Source organism: Periophthalmus magnuspinnatus, chromosome 10 (assembly GCF_009829125.3).
Source record: "Periophthalmus magnuspinnatus isolate fPerMag1 chromosome 10, fPerMag1.2.pri, whole genome shotgun sequence".
Classification (NCBI taxonomy): Eukaryota; Metazoa; Chordata; class Actinopteri; order Gobiiformes; family Gobiidae; genus Periophthalmus; species Periophthalmus magnuspinnatus.
In genome coordinates, this window is record NC_047135.1 from 5,752,131 (window position 1) to 5,778,680 (window position 26,550).

The 26,550-nt window shown below is 38.2% G+C and overlaps 1 protein-coding gene across 1 annotated transcript; it reads right to left on the minus strand.

The window, feature by feature from the left end:
• Nucleotides 1-1,242: 1,242 nt before the first annotated feature.
• Nucleotides 1,243-25,807, minus strand: LOC117378036 (uncharacterized). The gene is made up of 6 exons (XM_055225043.1): nt 23,413-25,807; nt 18,863-21,271; nt 13,755-16,127; nt 9,187-11,595; nt 4,083-6,451; nt 1,243-1,290 (listed from the first exon to the last, which is right to left on the minus strand). The coding sequence occupies exons 1-6, from the start codon at nt 25,805-25,807 to the stop codon at nt 1,243-1,245; spliced, it is 12,003 nt and encodes a 4,000-aa protein (XP_055081018.1).
• Between the last annotated feature and the right edge of the window lie 743 nt (nt 25,808-26,550).

Sequence of the window (26,550 nt, forward strand, 5' to 3'; positions counted from 1 at the left end):
GCGGCACCACGTGTCAAAGTGCACATTTTACAACAACGTTTTTAAATGGCCCAAGTAAACGTCCACTAAACGTCCAGTTTCTTAAAAACAAAATGACAAAGTAAACTAAGATTGGTTACTAGTGTTACAATGGCAGACATAATGCTTTGTCCAAATATATTTAAAAAAAAAAATTCAATAATTAAACTTACGTTTGTGGTTCTGCTCAACTGAAGAACAGACTACATTCAGTGACCTTTGAAACTCTGTTCAAAGACAACATCATGCAATTAAGAGATTATTCATTCATTCATTTTACCAGGTTGGTCAAATAGAGGTCCAGACCTTTTTTGCGAAGATGACCTGCCTGGACTATAATTTGATTTTAAATATCAGGTAAACTTTATGAGAAGTTTTTGTTGGAATTTTTCAAACTCGAATTAAAGGGACTGAGTGTGTAAGATTTGTATTTAAAATTTCAGAAACTTGACTCATCTGTGTCCCCAGAGACAAGGTACAATCAAATATAAATATAAATCAAATATAGGTTTTACTGATAAGAATAAATCAGCCTTTGACTTGCTAGTTATAAAATAAATAAATAAATAAATAAATAAATAAATAAATAAATAAATAAATAAATAAATAAATAAATAAATAAATAAATAAATAAAAATGGAAATTATGTTTTGTTTATTTATGTTGTAATTAGATGTTTTGATGGTCAAGATGATTATCCAATCAGAAAACAGAATGAGCATCGCATGAGTCTTTCCTTGACTTAACCAGTTTCGATGCTGAAATCCAGTTGGTTAAAAACTAAAAAGACTCTCACTGATCTGAATTGTTACTACCTAAACCCTTGCACCTGCAGACAATCATGAGACAGTGCTAGTGCAGCCTCTGTAGCTCACTGAGTGAATTCTGGACTTTCTGAGCTTCCACATGGGGCATGGTGTGTCTATATACTGAGAAAAAAAAAACATGTAAGTGTCCTCTATCTGCAGGTTAAAGGCATTGTCAAGGCAGGTTCAGTTGTGATTGTAATACCTTCATTAAAACGGTAAGAGACCAGGCTACATGCAGTTCCTTTAAATCATACCATTTGTGTCCGTGCATATTTCTGTATAGTTTTTATTTTTATTTTTTTTAAGTTATTTTTACCAATCCTTATTTAATTTTGAAATGCTGTCTAGATAAATGATGATAACAACAAAACACTATACTTCATTTATAATGTTCAGCTTTTCCACAGTGCAGTAGCTAGACCATAGACCTGGCCTTATCACCCCACTTCTTGCTATTGACTCCCTGTGAACAAACAGTGCAAATTAGTTTCATAAATCAGAAGTCTAACAATTTAGAAAAGTAAAAAAAAAACAACGCAATGTCATTATTTATTTACTAACATTTAGTACCATAAAGTAACACGTTTTACATTTAAGATTTGTAACTGAGAGTTAAGTACTTTATTTTTAGAACTGTCCATAGTTCTGAATCATTAAAACAGGTGTGACTATACTGTAAGTATATAACAGATGTCTGGTATTTTCAGAAAAAAATTAATAAATAAATACAATTAAAATTAAAAAGAATAATTGTAAGGTGCGATTTTAAACAACAAATTGTCACAGTAACTACTAAAACAAAGAAGTGAAAGCACATCCTATTAAAAAAAAAAATGTCTGCCCTCTTTGTTCATTCTCCTCCCTTTTTATTGAATGCTGCAAACTATACTGTTCACTTGTAAATACTGACACCAAGAGTGTGATTTGAAATGACAAATCTTCATACATGTTCTGCTGTGATAAAAATAAAGTAAATATGTGACTCAAAAAATATATCAAAAAACATGGAAAGAATCCTAAACCAAGAAGATAATTTCATAAAGTAAATACAAATGAATATCATAATTAAAATGATGTGTAGAATGGTAGAATAAATGCATCTTTTTCTTTCCATTATGTTTTGGTCATTATTGCTGAAGTTACACTAACGAGACACTTTTTTTTTTTTTTTTTTTTCTATTTAACTGCACTGCATGAGCTGAAGGGCTGCCGGGCTCTGACTGAATCGCAATAACAGCAAACACCACTAAACAAACAAGTGAACGATAAAACATTCTCTTAAATATAAACAATGAACAGAGATAACTCTTTATAAAAATGTCATAATATGGAGACAAAATCATCTGCAGTACTTATGTGGAAAATAGAAATAACCACAAATAAAGAACTGACTATTATGTATCACTCATAATTCAATATTGAAAACAAACAAAGAATAGGCATTTAAGGTGGAACTAAATGCCAAAGGAAAGGCTTGAAATGGGAGCTGAAGAGGCATTTTTTTAGGCAACACAAACTTAGATTTAGGCATTTTCATTCAACAGAAATTTAAATGAAAATGACTAGGAACAGTACAGGTAATGCTATTAAAACACCATGTATACAGCGTAGTATTAGTGGATTTAGTGTTTTGTTACTTACACTTTACATATCTAGATGTAAAAATCTAGATATTAACACACATTATTTTTGACTGATTAAAGACTGATTAGATTGATAGTAATCATGCTTTAAACCAGTTACATGTAAACTTTACATTTAGTGATTGAATATCACAGCCTACCTCAGGAGAAACATCACCATCTCCAAAGACATCAGAAAAGTCAGTGGGGCTTTTTCTCAGTGTCTGATCTGCAGGCAGTTTGTTGTCATTGTAGGACAAGACCAACATAAAGTCAGGTTTAAACAGGTCTAGACAACGTTAACAAAACAACACTTTTTTTTAGAACATACATGTTTTGAAGCATTTGAATTGAATTATGGATCAAATACATTAGTTTATGGCTAATCATGTGACTTGTCTTGAAGCAACATAAGTTAAATAGGTGAAGACAAAACCTCAATGTACTGTCTACACTCTTCAGCACCATGGACAGAGATAAACATATACTGTTTGTCAACTCAAAAAATGTTTTAAGACAACACATAAAAAATGAAGCATTGATAAATTAATTATTTTTAAAAATCCTTATTAACTCAATGCCATAAATGACATGGGGACTGAAGTCATTATATCTCGAGCAAAAGTCACATCTTGACAAAATCAAGTCTAAATCATTCACAGTAAATCAAGAATAAAAAGCATTCATGTCATGAGCTTTCCCCAGAAATGCTATATTTGAAATAAATATATAATTAGACTGAAATTATTATTTTTTGGATTGTACTATGAGAATATAAATGATCCACGTGGATGATAAATGAAAGAATGTGCAAGTAACCTACAATATATCCAGCACTGGGTCATGAGGGTGGTCAAATGAGACCACATGATACACAATTTCAAAACCATGTATTTTTAAAGTGCTAGTGTTGTTCCAGAATGAGATTATGGTAAATGGTCACGTTATTATATCACACTTTTCCACCTTCAGGGCACTCAAAGCGCATTACATCAAGGAACCACTCACACATTCACACAACAGGGTACGCAGACACAGGGGGTGAAATGGGCTAAGTATCTTGCCCAAGGACACGGCGTCAGCATTCATCTGTAGGTCGGTGGATCTGACCACTCAACCAATGATGTTTATTTAAACCGCCAACCTTCACATCAGTGGACAAGTCTATTAACTGAGCTACAGATTATCACTCGAAGTACAGCTACAAGATGCCTTTAATTCACATACAAGTTACCTTCCCTTAATAAAAAATCTCGAAGTGGCCCCTCCTGCTGAAATATCTAGCCAAAATGTCAATACTGCCTAAAATAAAACTGCAAATTATGATTCCTTCTAACAATTTACAAGAATGAACATTGTTGTATTGGCTCAGTATCTTAACCATAAACAAATAAATAAATAAATCTATTGTAAAAATAAATCATTTGTTAATGCATTCTGTAGCATCAGCAAACTCCAGAGGTATTTCTGTATAAAAAAAAAAAAAAAAAAAAAAAAAAAAAAAAAAAAAAAAAACTATAAAATTACAACTAAAATACAGTATTGATATCCTTTAGGCATGTATAAAATATGGCAGTGTGGAAAAGCAGTAATCACAGAAAAATATGAATGTTTTTTGCCATTGTATGCCTACCTCAGGAGAGACATCACCATCTCCAAAGACGTCAGAAAAGTCAGTGGGGCTTTTTCTCAGTGTCTGATCTGCAGGCAGCGTGTTGTCATTGTAGGACGACACAAACTTAAAGTCACTTGTCCTGGATCCAGTCGTCATGTATCCATCATAGTTGTAAGTGCTGCGTAAAGTTCCTGTGCCGTCAACATCTGCATAATTAGGAGGCAGATAACCACTGGGGATTGCAACTGCTCCATCAAACAACAGTCTGGGCTTCCTCCTGCGACAGAACCTCACACCGAGGACAATAATAATGAAGGTGAGGAAAAATGTGGACACTGACACCAGTGCAATGATCAGATAGGATGTCAGCTTTGAGTCCCTCTCATCATAAGAAATGTCCTTGAGTTCAGGCACTTCAGCCAAGTTATCAGAGATCAGTAAATACATGGAGCAGGTGGCAGAGAGAGGAGGCTGTCCGTTATCCTTCACTGACACAATGAGGTTCTGTTTCATGCTGTCAGATTCAGAGACGTCCCGCTGGCTCCGGATCTCTCCACTGTGAAGACCTATAGTAAAAAGTCCAGGATCAGTGGATTTGACTATGTGATAGGACAGCCAGGCGTTCTGTCCAGAGTCTGCGTCCACTGCTATCACTTTGGACACCAGAGAGCCTGCATGTGCAGCTTTAGGGACCAGTTCAGTCATGAAGGAGTTCCCCTCCGGGGTGGGGTACAGTATTTGAGGAGAGTTGTCGTTCACGTCAGATATAAACACATTGACTGTCACGTTGCTGCTGAGTGGAGGAGAGCCATTGTCTCTGGCCATTACATGGACTTTAAAACTCCTGAACTGTTCATAATCAAAAGCCCTCACAGCATGGATCACCCCTGTGTCTCCATTAACAGATACATAGGAGGACACTGGGGCCCCATTCACCTCACCAGGTAACAGAGAATAAACCACTGTCCCGTTTTGTCTCCAGTCTGGGTCTCGAGCAGCAACAGAACATAAAGTGGAGCCAGGTTTGTTGTTTTCAGTCACATGTGCGCTGTAGGACTGCTCCTCAAACACAGGAGGGTTGTCATTGATGTCAGCTACAGTTAAGTGGACAGTTTTAGAGGAGGACAGAGGAGGAGAGCCCTCGTCAGTGGCAGTGATTGTAATGTTGTAATCAGACACTAGCTCACGGTCCAGCTGTTCTGTGGTCACTAGAGAATAATAGTTTTTAATGGAAGGTACTAACTTGAAAGGGACCCCAGTCTGAAGGGAGCAGCGGACCTGTCTGTTGTTCTCTGAGTCTCTGTCCTGCACATTAATGATGCCCACCTCTGTACCAGGTGACACATTCTCTGGAATCTGATTGGTCAGTGATTGTAGGTAAATAACCGGGGCATTATCGTTCACGTCAGTAATTCCTATCAATAAAGTGGCATAGGATGCCAAGCCTAAACCATCTTTGGCACTTATTTGCATTTCATATGATGGCATTTTTTCATAATCAATTTTCCCCGTGACTTTTACTTCTCCTGCCTTAGGATGTATTGAAAACACATCTTTACTTGAAACATGGTCAAACTCGTACGTAATCTCACTATGTATTCCTTCATCAGCATCTGTAGCTGTCACTGTAATAACCAGTGTGTCTGGAGGAGAGTTTTCTGGAAGACTCGCTTTATACACAGTCTGACTAAACACTGGCGCATTATCATTAGCGTCAAGAACAGTGACATGGATGACTACTGTGCCTGATCTCTGAGGAGAGCCGCCATCAAACGCAGTCAGAACAAGCAGGAGCTCGTTACTATTTTCTCTGTCTAATTCTTTATCCAGCACTAACTCACAGTATTTTCGTCCTCCGGAATTTGTTTTAACATTTAATTTAAAATGGTCGTTCTGCTGAAGGGTGTAGCCCTGTACTGCGTTTTCTCCTATGTCCTCATCGTGCGCTTCACCAACAGCAAATCGTGCGCCCTTATCAGCTGATTCTCGAATTTCAAATTTAAGCGTCTCCTCCTTAAACTTCGGCGCGTTATCATTAATGTCTTGAACGCGCAAAATGAAAGGATGTAATTCCAAAGGGTTTTCCAGCACGAGCTCCTGTTTCAGAATACATGAAGTCTTCTTCGCACAAAGGCCCTCTCTGTCAATCCTCTCCTGAACAACCAGCTCTCCCGTGTTGAGGTTCACGCTGCAGTACTGGACGCCGTTGTCCTCGGAGTTAATGCGAGCTCTGCGTGTAGAAACATTAATGCCAAGGTCCTTAGCGATATTTCCAATAACAGATCCACGTTTCATCTCCTCTGGAACAGAATAACTCACATCTCCACGTGCCAAATTTGAAAGAAATATCATTAACGCGAGGCCAATCTTCCATGTTTGCGTCAAATCTGCCATTGTTATTCTTAGAATTTTTTTCCGAAAAAAAAATATTCACCTTTAGTATCCAAGGATACAACTTTATGCGCTCATTTGGCAAATGTTTTAAGCCGAGTCCAGCCTGGAAACAGATCTGTAAGGCGCACAATGTTGACAAAGAAGGGAGGAGAAACTGGCCACGTTCACGTATGCTGGTGCACACTGACACCATGAGTTAGATCACAGGAACAGCAAGAACAAGTAATATATGTGTGTATGCGTGTATGAACATGTGTATGAACGTATGTGTGTGTGCGTATGTGTGAGGGGAGGGTGTACTAAAATGCATAAGATACAAATGTAGATAATCGGTGAGGCTTTTATTCATTCATAACAAACTATTTATTGTCACATTCCCAAATTGCGAGTGATATTTTGAGGTGAACATATTTCTAATAACTCAAATCCAAAGAGATTCAGAGCTAAAATATTCAAGTAGAATCTAAGGTCACGACAACTATGATAAAGATCGAGATTCTTCAAAGTCATTTTTCAAACAAACACATGCACTTACTGCTAAAGAAGATGTGTTCATTGAGAGAAGCTGTGACAAAGTACAAGATGAAAGGAACAGGTTAGATATAACTAAAAACATCAACACTTTGTTGAACAAAGTGTGACATAAAAAGTATGACTAAATAGAAAAAAGAAATCTTACACACAGCATATAGTACAATACATTATAGCAAAAGATGAAGTTAAATCTGTACTGAAGAAATGGCTTGGATGAGCAGCAAAATGTTTTCACTCCCACAACGATTTGTCCAGTTGACAGATTTAACTTCATCTTTTGCTGTGGATCAGACCTGGACAACTGAGGGTTTACACATAGAATACATTATCTTGTTTTGGTGATATTGTGATCATCTTTGTTATTCAATTAACTCAATAACTTTGCTTCTTCTATTTATGTGCTGTAATCTGATTTTGTGGAAAAAAGTGATGTGAATGCAAAATGCTGTAGCATTTTTTGTCTTTCCCTTATTCTAACTTGTGTATAACTATGCGTGTTATCCTAAAGTTATTTAAAAAAAATAAATAAATAAATAAAAATAAAAAATAAAAAAAAATCATAAAAGAGACATCAAAGTTAGAATAGAATAGAATCATTGTTGAAGATAAGTAATACAGTTGACAGAGAAAATGCATTAAAAGGCTTTTAAAATGAACTTAAATATAGACAATGCCAGTGTTATACACAAAGCAAAAGTGATCTGCCCATTGAGAAGACTAACAATGTATTTCCCATCCCAGTCTGTGTTGACATCCAGAACGTGAATGGAGCTTAATGACACTAATGTACCAGATGCTTGTATTTAAACAGCACTCAGAGTTTGAAGGACGACACAACAGTGATTTTTATTGTTAAGGGATCCATGGACCCTCATGGGTGAGTTTGAGGTATTGCCTTTACATGAACCAGTGAATTCAAACATTTCCCATTTCACTACATGTTTGCTCTAATCATTGTTTTGTTGGGGGTGAAAAAAACTCTCCAACCCAACTGACAAATGAACAAAATAAGTGTAATTCCCATGTATTTGGTCAGGTAAGCGAAGCCACATCCATCACAGCAGAATGATCTAATCAGTTGTTGTTGTTTTTTTTCTCTTTCATCAATTTAGTGAATCCTGCACAATTTCAGATCAAGGAAAAGAAAACAAAACAAAAAAACAAAAATAGAATTACCACCAATGACAAAATGTCCTTAAGCTGACCTAAAACACAGCACCATCTTCACCTCCATATGTTTGAGAACTATTTATTGCATTCGCATTTTGTAATAGCAGCACTGGCATCAGCACAGAGAGTAATGGCTATTCCATTTCTCTTGGGGTTTTACATGTTATACATGTCTGACATGTCACGCCAAAGAAACATAAATAATTCAAAGCCTTTGAATCACCCAGTATTTATCATAAATCACCTATCGATCATCTATAGGGAATTTAGACACTTTGTCATTACAGGATTAGACAAGACTAAACTAAATAACACTATCTAATCTTTTCAGCACCATGGACAGGGCCACGGATATACTGGGTTTGGTAAGACAACTCACCAACAAACTATTTAGAATGTATTTAAAACTTAAATTAGTGGAAAAAAACAACCTCCACAAAACTATCTTAATAATAACTGTCAGTAAAAGGTATTATTTAACTTATTCAATGTAGCGTCATGACGCCAAACACTCTAAGCCAAACAAAACACACACAAACAGATTTATGATACATCCTGGGTACTTGAGATCTACCAATGTAAGAAGAAAATTACACTAGTAAAAACAATTATCCGCCAGTTTTCCCTTTAAAAGTCTAAAGAAATTAACTGGTGGTGACTTGAGCTGACAATATTACACTGTATGGAGATACAGATTTAACAAGTTAGCAAAGAACAACATCAGAATCTGCAGTCTGGCTCATAATGATTATTTGTTCAGAAGACATCTGTATTTAGCCTGTCAATCAGCAATGGGCATGAAAATGTCCCTGTTCATGTAAGTTCGATTGTTGCAGCACAAAACAAGACTTTTTAAATGTATAATCTTATGTCACAGTGATGGTGTTGGAGCAATAAAGTGATGAAATTAATGTGTTAAAAGTAAATAAATATTGGTATTCAACACAACTGTAAGTCTAATGCGACTACACAAAAAAAAGGAAAATAATTTATAGTAGTAACTTTAAAGTTCAGTTGAAGTGTGTGCCTACCTCAGGAGAGACATCACCATCTCCAAAGACGTCACAAAAGTCAGTGGGGCTTTTTCTCAGTGTCTGATCTGCAGGCAGGGTGTTGTCATTGTAGGACGACACAAACTTAAAGTCACTTGTCCTGGATCCAGTCGTCATGTATCCATCATAGTTGTAAGTACTGCGTAAAGTTCCTGTGCCGTCAACATCTGCATAATTAGGAGGCAGATAACCACTGGGGATTGCAACTGCTCCATCAAACAACAGTCTGGGCTTCCTCATGCGACAGAACCTTACACCCAGGACAATAATAATGAAGGTGAGGAAAAATGTGGACACTGACACCAGTGCAATGATCAGATAGGATGTCAGCTTTGAGTCCCTCTCATCATAAGAAATGTCCTTGAGTTCAGGCACTTCAGCCAAGTTATCAGAGATCAGTAAATACATGGAGCAGGTGGCAGAGAGAGGAGGCTGTCCGTTATCCTTCACTGACACAATAAGGTTCTGTTTCATGCTGTCAGATTCAGAGACGTCCCGCTGGCTCCGGATCTCTCCACTGTGAAGACCGATAGTAAAAAGTCCAGGATCAGTGGATTTGACTATGTGATAGGACAGCCAGGCGTTCTGTCCAGAGTCTGCGTCCACTGCTATCACTTTGGACACCAGAGAGCCTGCATGTGCAGCTTTAGGGACCAGTTCAGTCATGAAGGAGTTCCCCTCCGGGGTGGGGTACAGTATTTGAGGAGAGTTGTCGTTCACATCAGATATAAACACATTGACTGTCGTGTTGCTGCTGAGTGGAGGAGAGCCATTGTCTCTGGCCATCACATGGACTTTAAAACTCCTGAACTGTTCATAATCAAAAGCCCTCACAGCATGTATCACCCCTGTGTCTCCATTAACAGATACATAGGAGGACACTGGGGCCCCATTCACCTCACCAGGTAACAGAGAATAAACCACTGTCCCGTTTTGTCTCCAGTCTGGGTCTCGAGCAGCAACAGAACATAAATTGGAGCCAGGTTTGTTGTTTTCAGTCACATGTGCGCTGTAGGACTGCTCCTCAAACACAGGAGGGTTGTCATTGATGTCAGCTACAGTTAAGTGGACAGTTTTAGAGGAGGACAGAGGAGGAGAGCCCTCGTCAGTGGCAGTGATTGTAATGTTGTAATCAGACACTAGCTCACGGTCCAGCTGTTCTGTGGTCACTAGAGAATAATAGTTTTTAATGGAAGGTACTAACTTGAAAGGGACCCCAGTCTGAAGGGAGCAGCGGACCTGTCTGTTGTTCTCTGAGTCTCTGTCCTGCACATTAATGATGCCCACCTCTGTACCAGGTGACACATTCTCAGAAACCTGATTTGACAGAGACTGTAATTTAATTATAGGAGCATTGTCATTAACATCACTGATATCTATTATTAAAGTTGCATAGGAGACCAGCCCTAAACCATCTTTGGCACTGATTTGCATTTCATAAGACGGTGTTTTTTCATAGTCAATTTCCTTTCTAACTGTTATGTCTCCAGTTTTGGAATCAATGGAAAATACATTACTGTCTTTACTTGATACGTGATCAAACTGATAGGTAATCTCACTATTCAGACCCTCATCTGCATCAGTAGCAGTCACTGTAATAACCAGTGTGTCTGGAGGAGAGTTTTCTGGAAGACTCGCTTTATACACAGTCTGACTAAACACTGGCGCATTATCATTAGCGTCAAGAACAGTGACATGGATGACTACTGTGCCTGATCTCTGAGGAGAGCCGCCATCAAACGCAGTCAGCACAAGCGTGATCTCGCTATTTTCCTCTCTGTCTAATTCCTTTTCCAGTAGTAACTCGCAGGATTTTCGTCCAACTGAGTTTGTTTTCAAAAGTAATTTAAAATGGTCGTTCTTCTGAAGGGTGTAGCCCTGTACAGCATTTTCTCCAACGTCTTCATCGTGCGCCTCACCAACAGCAAATCGTGCGCCCTTAACAGCTGATTCTCTAATTTCAAATTTAAGTGGGTCGTCCGTGAATTGTGGTGCGTTGTCATTTATGTCTTGCACGCGGATAGTAAAGCGATGCAGCTCCAAAGGGTTTTCCAGCACGAGCTCCTGTTTCAGAATACATGAAGTCTTCTTCGCACAAAGGCCCTCTCTGTCAATCCTCTCCTGAACAACCAGCTCTCCCGTGTTGAGGTTCACGCTGCAGTACTGGACGCCGTTGTCCTCGGAGTCCACGCGCGCCCTGCGCGCGGACAACCTGCCCAAATCCAGACCTATATCCTTAGCGATATTTCCGATCACGGATCCACGTTTCATCTCCTCTGGAACAGAGTAACTCACGTCTCCTCTGATGGGGTAAAAGGTAAAAATAACCAACATCAGAGTATAGGATAAGTCACGTCTACTTGCAGCCATTATATCCCCTACTGTTAAAAGCAAAGTCACAGCGTAAATATTAGTTAAACAAGTCGTCCCACGAAAGCCTCAACGAGAACACCTTATAATCTGGAGCCTAGACTGAATTTTACAACAACTGACAAAGAAGGGAGGAGAATGCGCGTGCAGCTCGATTCAGTGGTGATTAGTGACACCAAGAGTTTGTTTAGAGAAATGGCGAGAATATATTTCATGTTGGAAATATCTGTTTTAATTCGATTTAACAAAATAAATAAATAAATAAATAAATAAATAAATTATATATATATATATATATATATATATATATATATATATATATATATATATATATATATATATATATATATATATATATATATATATATATATATATATATATATATATATATATATATATATATATATATATATAAATAAATAAATAAAAAATCAAATGCAAAGGCAAACTTTAATATGGTTAAACATATTATAAATTACATATTTAATTACCTTCAGCTGTCTTCCAATTGCTTTTCTTGTAATACTTATTGCAGTAAAGAATACTATAGTAAATACTATACTCCAGCAAGCCAGAACAGGGTAAATTTATAAGATGCAACATTGGCTTTTTATCATTATTATTATTATTATTATTATTATTATTAGTAGTAGTAGTAGTAGTAGTAGTAGTAGTAGTAGTAATAGTAGTAGTAGTAGTAGTAGTAGTAGTAGTAGTAGTAGTACTAGTAGAGTAGTAGTAGTAGTAGTAGTAGTTGTTGTAGTAGTACTATTATTACTATTATTATTAATGCTATGGGGTAAAGTTGAAAGCAGGGAAATAAAGTACATTTAAATTGAGAGTGTGGGTATTTTGTAAACAGGCTTAACAATATGTTTGAATTTCTAAAATAAGTGCAAAGCAAACACCTTTTAAATGATTTATGGCAAACCATAGTGCAACTGTATTGTATTGTCAGTGTGATATTTTCATATTAAGAGCTCAAATTAGCCAGGGAAAAACAATGCACATTTTTCAAAGTTAATGAATTTCAGTTATATATGATTTAAATGAATCTACATGAGTATGAGTAAGACACCTCATGATCCCTAGTGGTTAGGGGCTTTCATTACGTACAAAATCAAATTAAGATTTCTCTAAAATCACATTTTTGTTAAATGTTAATTTTGTTTGAAATAAAACTGTCCAGAGAAACTAACTATATGCAAACACATGGACCAGCATCCCTCAGCACATTTGCACCAACACCCCTCAGAAAGAAAAGCCATAACCATCACTGAGGACACATCTCATTCAATGTTCTTTCTCTTCTCCAATGTGATGGACACTTCACAAACAATTAAATCCAAGAAGTGAAGTCATTATGAGAAAAGTTACTTCCCAAAGACATACAACTTTTAAATAAGATCAAACAACATAGACAGTTGTTCATACTGAGGGACTATTTACTGAAATGTAATTCTATTATGCCAACAGTTACACTGGTCCAAAGTTTAATGGATGTTGATATTACACTAGGGCCACAGCAAAATAACAGATCTAGACAACCTTAACGAAAGTACTTTTATTTTTATATATATATATATATATATATATATATATATATATATATATATATATATATATATATATATATATATATATATAAATAAATAAATGGATGTATTCACCATGTAGAGAATATGCATGTAACCTATAATACTGTATGTATAGACTGGGTCATGAGGGTGGGCCAATCAGACCACATTATGAGCTATTTCCAGACCATGTATTCTTAAACAGTGAAAACTGCCAGTCCTGTTCCAGAATGAGATAATTAATTTAAGCACAACTAAACAAGGCCTCCTCTAATGACATATCTGGGCACAATGTGTATACTGTATACAGTGATACTGAAAAGAAGGAGTCCTTAAAAGAACTTGCAACAACTGACATTGTTGCAGTGCCTCAGTGTCAGAACAGAAATTAATCAAATTTGCTGAATAAATAAATCATTTGGTGATGCATTCCATAGCAACGCCAAACCCCAGAGATCTGTCTGGGCAGAAAAAAAAATATGAAGTTACAAACCACACTACAGTATTGGTAACACTGAGGCATGTATAAAAAGTGACAGTGCAGAAAAGTAGAAATCACAGAAAAAGGTTAATGCATTTTGCCACTTTGTGCCTACCTCAGGAGAGACATTGCCATCTCCAAAGACGTCAGAAAAGTCAGTGGGGCTTTTTCTCAGTGTCTGATCTGCAGGCAGCGTGTTGTCATTGTAGGACGACACAAACTTAAAGTCACTTGTCCTGGATCCAGTCGTCATGTATCCATCATAGTTGTAAGTGCTGCGTAAAGTTCCTGTGCCGTCAACATCTGCATAATTAGGAGGCAGATAACCACTGGGGATTGCAACTGCTCCATCAAACAACAGTCTGGGCTTCCTCCTGCGACAGAACCTCACACCCAAGACAATAATAATGAAGGTGAGGAAAAATGTGGACACTGACACCAGTGCAATGATCAGATAGGATGTCAGCTTTGAGTCCCTCTCATCATAAGAAATGTCCTTGAGTTCAGGCACTTCAGCCAAGTTATCAGAGATCAGTAAATACATGGAGCAGGTGGCAGAGAGAGGAGGCTGTCCGTTATCCTTCACTGACACAATAAGGTTCTGTTTCATGCTGTCAGATTCAGAGACGTCCCGCTGGCTCCGGATCTCTCCACTGTGGAGACCAATAGTAAAAAGTCCAGGATCAGTGGATTTGACTATGTGATAGGACAGCCAGGCGTTCTGTCCAGAGTCTGCGTCCACTGCTATCACTTTGGACACCAGAGAGCCTGCATGTGCAGCTTTAGGGACCAGTTCAGTCATGAAGGAGTTCCCCTCCGGGGTGGGGTACAGTATTTGAGGAGAGTTGTCATTCACATCAGATATAAACACATTGACTGTCACGTTGCTGCTGAGTGGAGGAGAGCCATTGTCTCTGGCCATCACATGGACTTTAAAACTCCTGAACTGTTCATAATCAAAAGCCCTCACAGCATGGATCACCCCTGTGTCTCCATTAACAGATACATAGGAGGACACTGGGGCCCCATTCACCTCACCAGGTAACAGAGAATAAACCACTGTCCCGTTTTGTCTCCAGTCTGGGTCTCGAGCAGCAACAGAACATAAAGTGGAGCCAGGTTTGTTGTTTTCAGTCACATGTGCGCTGTAGGACTGCTCCTCAAACACAGGAGGGTTGTCATTGATGTCAGCTACAGTTAAGTGGACAGTTTTAGAGGAGGACAGAGGAGGAGAGCCCTCGTCAGTGGCAGTGATTGTAATGTTGTAATCAGACACTAGCTCACGGTCCAGCTGTTCTGTGGTCACTAGAGAATAATAGTTTTTAATGGAAGGTACTAACTTGAAAGGGACCCCAGTCTGAAGGGAGCAGCGGACCTGTCTGTTGTTCTCTGAGTCTCTGTCCTGCACATTAATGATGCCCACCTCTGTACCAGGTGACACATTCTCTGGAATCTGATTGGTCAGTGATTGTAGGTAAATAACCGGGGCATTATCGTTCACGTCAGTAATTCCTATCAATAAAGTGGCATAGGATGCCAAGCCTAAACCATCTTTGGCACTTATTTGCATTTCATATGATGGCATTTTTTCATAATCAATTTTCCCCGTGACTTTTACTTCTCCTGCCTTAGGATGTATTGAAAACACATCTTTACTTGAAACATGGTCAAACTCGTACGTAATCTCACTATGTATTCCTTCATCAGCATCTGTAGCTGTCACTGTAATAACCAGTGTGTCTGGAGGAGAGTTTTCTGGAAGACTCGCTTTATACACAGTCTGACTAAACACTGGCGCATTATCATTAGCGTCAAGAACAGTGACATGGATGACTACTGTGCCTGATCTCTGAGGAGAGCCGCCATCAAACGCAGTCAGAACAAGCAGGAGCTCGTTACTATTTTCTCTGTCTAATTCTTTATCCAGCACTAACTCACAGTATTTTCGTCCTCCGGAATTTGTTTTAACATTTAATTTAAAATGGTCGTTCTGCTGAAGGGTGTAGCCCTGTACTGCGTTTTCTCCTATGTCCTCATCGTGCGCTTCACCAACAGCAAATCGTGCGCCCTTATCAGCTGATTCTCGAATTTCAAATTTAAGCGTCTCCTCCTTAAACTTCGGCGCGTTATCATTAATGTCTTGAACGCGCAAAATGAAAGGATGTAATTCCAAAGGGTTTTCCAGCACGAGCTCCTGTTTCAGAATACATGAAGTCTTCTTCGCACAAAGGCCCTCTCTGTCAATCCTCTCCTGAACAACCAGCTCTCCCGTGTTGAGGTTCACGCTGCAGTACTGGACGCCGTTGTCCTCGGAGTTAATGCGAGCTCTGCGTGTAGAAACATTAATGCCAAGGTCCTTAGCGATATTTCCAATAACAGATCCACGTTTCATCTCCTCTGGAACAGAATAACTCACATCTCCACGTGCCAAATTTGAAAGAAATATCATTAACGCGAGGCCAATCTTCCATGTTTGCGTCAAATCTGCCATTGTTATTCTTAGAATTTTTTTCCGAAAAAAAAATATTCACCTTTAGTATCCAAGGATACAACTTTATGCGCTCATTTGGCAAATGTTTTAAGCCGAGTCCAGCCTGGAAACAGATCTGTAAGGCGCACAATGTTGACAAAGAAGGGAGGAGAAACTGGCCACGTTCACGTATGCTGGTGCACACTGACACCATGAGTTAGATCACAGGAACAGCAAGAACAAGTAATATATGTGTGTATGCGTGTATGAACATGTGTATGAACGTATGTGTGTGTGCGTATGTGTGAAGGGAGGGTGTACTAAAATGCATAAGATACAAATGTAGATAATCGGTGAGGCTTTTATTCATTCATAACAAACTATTTATTGTCACATTCCCAAATTGCGAGTGATATTTTGAGGTGAACATATTTCTAATAACTCAAATCCAAAGAGATTCAGAGCTAAAATATTCAAGTAGAATCTAAGGTCACGACAACTATGATAAAGATCGAGATTCTTCAAAGTCATTTTTCAAACAAACACATGCACTTACTGCTAAAGAAGATGTGTTCATTGAGAGAAGCTGTGACAAAGTACAAGATGAAAGGAACAGGTTAGATATAACTAAAAACATCAACACTTTGTTGAACAAAGTGTGACATAAAAAGTATGACTAAATAGAAAAAAGAAATCTTACACACAGCATATAGTACAATACATTATAGCAAAAGATGAAGTTAAATCTGTACTGAAGAAATGGCTTGGATGAGCAGCAAAATGTTTTCACTCCCACAACGATTTGTCCAGTTGACAGATTTAACTTCATCTTTTGCTGTGGATCAGACCTGGACAACTGAGGGTTTACACATAGAATACATTATCTTGTTTTGGTGATATTGTGATCATCTTTGTTATTCAATTAACTCAATAACTTTGCTTCTTCTATTTATGTGCTGTAATCTGATTTTGTGGAAAAAAGTGATGTGAATGCAAAATGCTGTAGCATTTTTTGTCTTTCCCTTATTCTAACTTGTGTATAACTATGCGTGTTATCCTAAAGTTATTTAAAAAAAATAAATAAATAAATAAAAATAAAAAATAAAAAAAAATCATAAAAGAGACATCAAAGTTAGAATAGAATAGAATCATTGTTGAAGATAAGTAATACAGTTGACAGAGAAAATGCATTAAAAGGCTTTTAAAATGAACTTAAATATAGACAATGCCAGTGTTATACACAAAGCAAAAGTGATCTGCCCATTGAGAAGACTAACAATGTATTTCCCATCCCAGTCTGTGTTGACATCCAGAACGTGAATGGAGCTTAATGACACTAATGTACCAGATGCTTGTATTTAAACAGCACTCAGAGTTTGAAGGACGACACAACAGTGATTTTTATTGTTAAGGGATCCATGGACCCTCATGGGTGAGTTTGAGGTATTGCCTTTACATGAACCAGTGAATTCAAACATTTCCCATTTCACTACATGTTTGCTCTAATCATTGTTTTGTTGGGGGTGAAAAAAACTCTCCAACCCAACTGACAAATGAACAAAATAAGTGTAATTCCCATGTATTTGGTCAGGTAAGCGAAGCCACATCCATCACAGCAGAATGATCTAATCAGTTGTTGTTGTTTTTTTTCTCTTTCATCAATTTAGTGAATCCTGCACAATTTCAGATCAAGGAAAAGAAAACAAAACAAAAAAACAAAAATAGAATTACCACCAATGACAAAATGTCCTTAAGCTGACCTAAAACACAGCACCATCTTCACCTCCATATGTTTGAGAACTATTTATTGCATTCGCATTTTGTAATAGCAGCACTGGCATCAGCACAGAGAGTAATGGCTATTCCATTTCTCTTGGGGTTTTACATGTTATACATGTCTGACATGTCACGCCAAAGAAACATAAATAATTCAAAGCCTTTGAATCACCCAGTATTTATCATAAATCACCTATCGATCATCTATAGGGAATTTAGACACTTTGTCATTACAGGATTAGACAAGACTAAACTAAATAACACTATCTAATCTTTTCAGCACCATGGACAGGGCCACGGATATACTGGGTTTGGTAAGACAACTCACCAACAAACTATTTAGAATGTATTTAAAACTTAAATTAGTGGAAAAAAACAACCTCCACAAAACTATCTTAATAATAACTGTCAGTAAAAGGTATTATTTAACTTATTCAATGTAGCGTCATGACGCCAAACACTCTAAGCCAAACAAAACACACACAAACAGATTTATGATACATCCTGGGTACTTGAGATCTACCAATGTAAGAAGAAAATTACACTAGTAAAAACAATTATCCGCCAGTTTTCCCTTTAAAAGTCTAAAGAAATTAACTGGTGGTGACTTGAGCTGACAATATTACACTGTATGGAGATACAGATTTAACAAGTTAGCAAAGAACAACATCAGAATCTGCAGTCTGGCTCATAATGATTATTTGTTCAGAAGACATCTGTATTTAGCCTGTCAATCAGCAATGGGCATGAAAATGTCCCTGTTCATGTAAGTTCGATTGTTGCAGCACAAAACAAGACTTTTTAAATGTATAATCTTATGTCACAGTGATGGTGTTGGAGCAATAAAGTGATGAAATTAATGTGTTAAAAGTAAATAAATATTGGTATTCAACACAACTGTAAGTCTAATGCGACTACACAAAAAAAAGGAAAATAATTTATAGTAGTAACTTTAAAGTTCAGTTGAAGTGTGTGCCTACCTCAGGAGAGACATCACCATCTCCAAAGACGTCACAAAAGTCAGTGGGGCTTTTTCTCAGTGTCTGATCTGCAGGCAGGGTGTTGTCATTGTAGGACGACACAAACTTAAAGTCACTTGTCCTGGATCCAGTCGTCATGTATCCATCATAGTTGTAAGTACTGCGTAAAGTTCCTGTGCCGTCAACATCTGCATAATTAGGAGGCAGATAACCACTGGGGATTGCAACTGCTCCATCAAACAACAGTCTGGGCTTCCTCATGCGACAGAACCTTACACCCAGGACAATAATAATGAAGGTGAGGAAAAATGTGGACACTGACACCAGTGCAATGATCAGATAGGATGTCAGCTTTGAGTCCCTCTCATCATAAGAAATGTCCTTGAGTTCAGGCACTTCAGCCAAGTTATCAGAGATCAGTAAATACATGGAGCAGGTGGCAGAGAGAGGAGGCTGTCCGTTATCCTTCACTGACACAATAAGGTTCTGTTTCATGCTGTCAGATTCAGAGACGTCCCGCTGGCTCCGGATCTCTCCACTGTGAAGACCGATAGTAAAAAGTCCAGGATCAGTGGATTTGACTATGTGATAGGACAGCCAGGCGTTCTGTCCAGAGTCTGCGTCCACTGCTATCACTTTGGACACCAGAGAGCCTGCATGTGCAGCTTTAGGGACCAGTTCAGTCATGAAGGAGTTCCCCTCCGGGGTGGGGTACAGTATTTGAGGAGAGTTGTCGTTCACATCAGATATAAACACATTGACTGTCGTGTTGCTGCTGAGTGGAGGAGAGCCATTGTCTCTGGCCATCACATGGACTTTAAAACTCCTGAACTGTTCATAATCAAAAGCCCTCACAGCATGTATCACCCCTGTGTCTCCATTAACAGATACATAGGAGGACACTGGGGCCCCATTCACCTCACCAGGTAACAGAGAATAAACCACTGTCCCGTTTTGTCTCCAGTCTGGGTCTCGAGCAGCAACAGAACATAAATTGGAGCCAGGTTTGTTGTTTTCAGTCACATGTGCGCTGTAGGACTGCTCCTCAAACACAGGAGGGTTGTCATTGATGTCAGCTACAGTTAAGTGGACAGTTTTAGAGGAGGACAGAGGAGGAGAGCCCTCGTCAGTGGCAGTGATTGTAATGTTGTAATCAGACACTAGCTCACGGTCCAGCTGTTCTGTGGTCACTAGAGAATAATAGTTTTTAATGGAAGGTACTAACTTGAAAGGGACCCCAGTCTGAAGGGAGCAGCGGACCTGTCTGTTGTTCTCTGAGTCTCTGTCCTGCACATTAATGATGCCCACCTCTGTACCAGGTGACACATTCTCAGAAACCTGATTTGACAGAGACTGTAATTTAATTATAGGAGCATTGTCATTAACATCACTGATATCTATTATTAAAGTTGCATAGGAGACCAGCCCTAAACCATCTTTGGCACTGATTTGCATTTCATAAGACGGTGTTTTTTCATAGTCAATTTCCTTTCTAACTGTTATGTCTCCAGTTTTGGAATCAATGGAAAATACATTACTGTCTTTACTTGATACGTGATCAAACTGATAGGTAATCTCACTATTCAGACCCTCATCTGCATCAGTAGCAGTCACTGTAATAACCAGTGTGTCTGGAGGAGAGTTTTCTGGAAGACTCGCTTTATACACAGTCTGACTAAACACTGGCGCATTATCATTAGCGTCAAGAACAGTGACATGGATGACTACTGTGCCTGATCTCTGAGGAGAGCCGCCATCAAACGCAGTCAGCACAAGCGTGATCTCGCTATTTTCCTCTCTGTCTAATTCCTTTTCCAGTAGTAACTCGCAGGATTTTCGTCCAACTGAGTTTGTTTTCAAAAGTAATTTAAAATGGTCGTTCTTCTGAAGGGTGTAGCCCTGTACAGCATTTTCTCCAACGTCTTCATCGTGCGCCTCACCAACAGCAAATCGTGCGCCCTTAACAGCTGATTCTCTAATTTCAAATTTAAGTGGGTCGTCCGTGAATTGTGGTGCGTTGTCATTTATGTCTTGCACGCGGATAGTAAAGCGATGCAGCTCCAAAGGGTTTTCCAGCACGAGCTCCTGTTTCAGAATACATGAAGTCTTCTTCGCACAAAGGCCCTCTCTGTCAATCCTCTCCTGAACAACCAGCTCTCCCGTGTTGAGGTTCACGCTGCAGTACTGGACGCCGTTGTCCTCGGAGTCCACGCGCGCCCTGCGCGCGGACAACCTGCCCAAATCCAGACCTATATCCTTAGCGATATTTCCGATCACGGATCCACGTTTCATCTCCTCTGGAACAGAGTAACTCACGTCTCCTCTGATGGGGTAAAAGGTAAAAATAACCAACATCAGAGTATAGGATAAGTCACGTCTACTTGCAGCCATTATATCCCCTACTGTTAAAAGCAAAGTCACAGCGTAAATATTAGTTAAACAAGTCGTCCCACGAAAGCCTCAACGAGAACACCTTATAATCTGGAGCCTAGACTGAATTTTACAACAACTGACAAAGAAGGGAGGAGAATGCGCGTGCAGCTCGATTCAGTGGTGATTAGTGACACCAAGAGTTTGTTTAGAGAAATGGCGAGAATATATTTCATGTTGGAAATATCTGTTTTAATTCGATTTAACAAAATAAATAAATAAATAAATAAATAAATAAATTATATATATATATATATATATATATATATATATATATATATATATATATATATATATATATATATATATATATATATATATATATATATATATATATATATATATATATATAAATAAATAAATAAAAAATCAAATGCAAAGGCAAACTTTAATATGGTTAAACATATTATAAATTACATATTTAATTACCTTCAGCTGTCTTCCAATTGCTTTTCTTGTAATACTTATTGCAGTAAAGAATACTATAGTAAATACTATACTCCAGCAAGCCAGAACAGGGTAAATTTATAAGATGCAACATTGGCTTTTTATCATTATTATTATTATTATTATTATTATTATTAGTAGTAGTAGTAGTAGTAGTAGTAGTAGTAGTAGTAATAGTAGTAGTAGTAGTAGTAGTAGTAGTAGTAGTAGTAGTACTAGTAGAGTAGTAGTAGTAGTAGTAGTAGTTGTTGTAGTAGTACTATTATTACTATTATTATTAATGCTATGGGGTAAAGTTGAAAGCAGGGAAATAAAGTACATTTAAATTGAGAGTGTGGGTATTTTGTAAACAGGCTTAACAATATGTTTGAATTTCTAAAATAAGTGCAAAGCAAACACCTTTTAAATGATTTATGGCAAACCATAGTGCAACTGTATTGTATTGTCAGTGTGATATTTTCATATTAAGAGCTCAAATTAGCCAGGGAAAAACAATGCACATTTTTCAAAGTTAATGAATTTCAGTTATATATGATTTAAATGAATCTACATGAGTATGAGTAAGACACCTCATGATCCCTAGTGGTTAGGGGCTTTCATTACGTACAAAATCAAATTAAGATTTCTCTAAAATCACATTTTTGTTAAATGTTAATTTTGTTTGAAATAAAACTGTCCAGAGAAACTAACTATATGCAAACACATGGACCAGCATCCCTCAGCACATTTGCACCAACACCCCTCAGAAAGAAAAGCCATAACCATCACTGAGGACACATCTCATTCAATGTTCTTTCTCTTCTCCAATGTGATGGACACTTCACAAACAATTAAATCCAAGAAGTGAAGTCATTATGAGAAAAGTTACTTCCCAAAGACATACAACTTTTAAATAAGATCAAACAACATAGACAGTTGTTCATACTGAGGGACTATTTACTGAAATGTAATTCTATTATGCCAACAGTTACACTGGTCCAAAGTTTAATGGATGTTGATATTACACTAGGGCCACAGCAAAATAACAGATCTAGACAACCTTAACGAAAGTACTTTTATTTTTATATATATATATATATATATATATATATATATATATATATATATATATATATATATATATATATATATATATATATATATAAATAAATAAATGGATGTATTCACCATGTAGAGAATATGCATGTAACCTATAATACTGTATGTATAGACTGGGTCATGAGGGTGGGCCAATCAGACCACATTATGAGCTATTTCCAGACCATGTATTCTTAAACAGTGAAAACTGCCAGTCCTGTTCCAGAATGAGATAATTAATTTAAGCACAACTAAACAAGGCCTCCTCTAATGACATATCTGGGCACAATGTGTATACTGTATACAGTGATACTGAAAAGAAGGAGTCCTTAAAAGAACTTGCAACAACTGACATTGTTGCAGTGCCTCAGTGTCAGAACAGAAATTAATCAAATTTGCTGAATAAATAAATCATTTGGTGATGCATTCCATAGCAACGCCAAACCCCAGAGATCTGTCTGGGCAGAAAAAAAAATATGAAGTTACAAACCACACTACAGTATTGGTAACACTGAGGCATGTATAAAAAGTGACAGTGCAGAAAAGTAGAAATCACAGAAAAAGGTTAATGCATTTTGCCACTTTGTGCCTACCTCAGGAGAGACATTGCCATCTCCAAAGACGTCAGAAAAGTCAGTGGGGCTTTTTCTCAGTGTCTGATCTGCAGGCAGCGTGTTGTCATTGTAGGACGACACAAACTTAAAGTCACTTGTCCTGGATCCAGTCGTCATGTATCCATCATAGTTGTAAGTGCTGCGTAAAGTTCCTGTGCCGTCAACATCTGCATAATTAGGAGGCAGATAACCACTGGGGATTGCAACTGCTCCATCAAACAACAGTCTGGGCTTCCTCCTGCGACAGAACCTCACACCCAAGACAATAATAATGAAGGTGAGGAAAAATGTGGACACTGACACCAGTGCAATGATCAGATAGGATGTCAGCTTTGAGTCCCTCTCATCATAAGAAATGTCCTTGAGTTCAGGCACTTCAGCCAAGTTATCAGAGATCAGTAAATACATGGAGCAGGTGGCAGAGAGAGGAGGCTGTCCGTTATCCTTCACTGACACAATAAGGTTCTGTTTCATGCTGTCAGATTCAGAGACGTCCCGCTGGCTCCGGATCTCTCCACTGTGGAGACCAATAGTAAAAAGTCCAGGATCAGTGGATTTGACTATGTGATAGGACAGCCAGGCGTTCTGTCCAGAGTCTGCGTCCACTGCTATCACTTTGGACACCAGAGAGCCTGCATGTGCAGCTTTAGGGACCAGTTCAGTCATGAAGGAGTTCCCCTCCGGGGTGGGGTACAGTATTTGAGGAGAGTTGTCATTCACATCAGATATAAACACATTGACTGTCACGTTGCTGCTGAGTGGAGGAGAGCCATTGTCTCTGGCCATCACATGGACTTTAAAACTCCTGAACTGTTCATAATCAAAAGCCCTCACAGCATGGATCACCCCTGTGTCTCCATTAACAGATACATAGGAGGACACTGGGGCCCCATTCACCTCACCAGGTAACAGAGAATAAACCACTGTCCCGTTTTGTCTCCAGTCTGGGTCTCGAGCAGCAACAGAACATAAAGTGGAGCCAGGTTTGTTGTTTTCAGTCACATGTGCGCTGTAGGACTGCTCCTCAAACACAGGAGGGTTGTCATTGATGTCAGCTACAGTTAAGTGGACAGTTTTAGAGGAGGACAGAGGAGGAGAGCCCTCGTCAGTGGCAGTGATTGTAATGTTGTAATCAGACACTAGCTCACGGTCCAGCTGTTCTGTGGTCACTAGAGAATAATAGTTTTTAATGGAAGGTACTAACTTGAAAGGGACCCCAGTCTGAAGGGAGCAGCGGACCTGTCTGTTGTTCTCTGAGTCTCTGTCCTGCACATTAATGATGCCCACCTCTGTACCAGGTGACACATTCTCTGGAATCTGATTGGATACTGACTTCAAGTTAATGATAGGAGCATTGTCATTCACATCAGTGATTTCAATGATTAAGGTTGCATATGATACCAGACCTAAACCATCTTTGGCACTGATTTGCATTTCATAAGAAGATGATTTTTCATGATCAATGGCACCTGATACAAGCACTTCTCCTGTTTTTGGATTCATAGAAAACACATTACTATTTTCATCGGATCGCTGGTAAAATTCATAAATTACCTCACTATTCAGACCCTCATCTGCATCAGTAGCAGTCACTGTAATAACTAGTGTGTCTGGAGGAGAGTTTTCTGGAAGACTCGCTTTATACACAGTCTGACTAAACACTGGCGCATTATCATTAGCGTCAAGAACAGTGACATGGATGACTACTGTGCCTGATCTCTGAGGAGAGCCGCCATCAAACGCAGTCAGCACAAGCGTGATCTCGTTATTTTCCTCTCTGTCCAACTCTTTATCCAACACTAACTCACAATATTTTCGTCCCCCGGAGTTTGTTTTCACATTTAATTTAAAATGGTCGTTCTTCTGAAGGGTGTAGCCCTGTACAGCGTTTTCTCCAATGTCTCCGTCATGCGCTTCACCGAGAGCAAACCGGGCCCCCTTACCAGTGGATTCTTGGATTTCAAATCTAAATGAATCCTCTTTAAATTGTGGCGCGTTGTCATTTATGTCTTGCACGCGGATAGTAAAGCGATGCAGCTCCAAAGGGTTTTCCAGCACGAGCTCCTGTTTCAGAATACATGAAGTCTTCTTCGCACAAAGGCCCTCTCTGTCAATCCTCTCCTGAACAACCAGCTCTCCCGTGTTGAGGTTCACGCTGCAGTACTGGACGCCGTTGTCCTCGGAGTCCACGCGCGCCCTGCGCGCGGAGAACCTGCCCAAATCCAGACCTATATCCTTAGCGATATTTCCGATCACGGATCCACGTTTCATCTCCTCTGGAACAGAGTAACTCACGTCTCCTTTGACCAGAGGAAAGGCGACGGGAAGTAACAGTAAAGTCCCCAGAAAGGCGCGTCTGATAGTGAACATTTTATGTTTGAACAAATGCTCTGATTTGAATTGAAAACGTTCTAATCAGAATATATCTAAACGAAGCGTAATCCACACTAATAAACTGTGGCAAGAACAACTGACAAAGAAGGGAGGAGAATGTACGTGCTGTGCCGTTCATTGGTGAACACTGACACCACGAGTGTGTTTGAAGTAATAGCAAACTTCTGTATTTTTATTGCAACCTTTTTACAGTAAGATTCATGATGTAACTATAAAATACTCAAAACAATTAATCTCGAAATGTTTTGTTGAATCTACATTCCATATTGAATGTGTCTCGTGCATCTTGATCACACAAGAATCATTTAAATTTCACCATAACGAAGGGATCATTTATTTCATGTGACTAAAAGTAATACACGCACGCACACACACACCATATATATATATATATATATATATATATATATATATATATATATATATATATATATATATATATATATATATATATATATATATATATATATATATATATATATATATATATATATATATATATATATATATATATATATATATATATATATATATATATATATATATATATGCTGCTTGTAATATTAAACTTAACAGTATTACTTATAACCCAACTGACTGATGCCAAACAGGGTCTATGCTATTAGAAAAGGCCCATAAAATAAATGTATGCCGATCTTGTATAAGCAGCAAAACTATAATATGTAGTCAATAAAACATGCACGAAGACAGGACAAGAT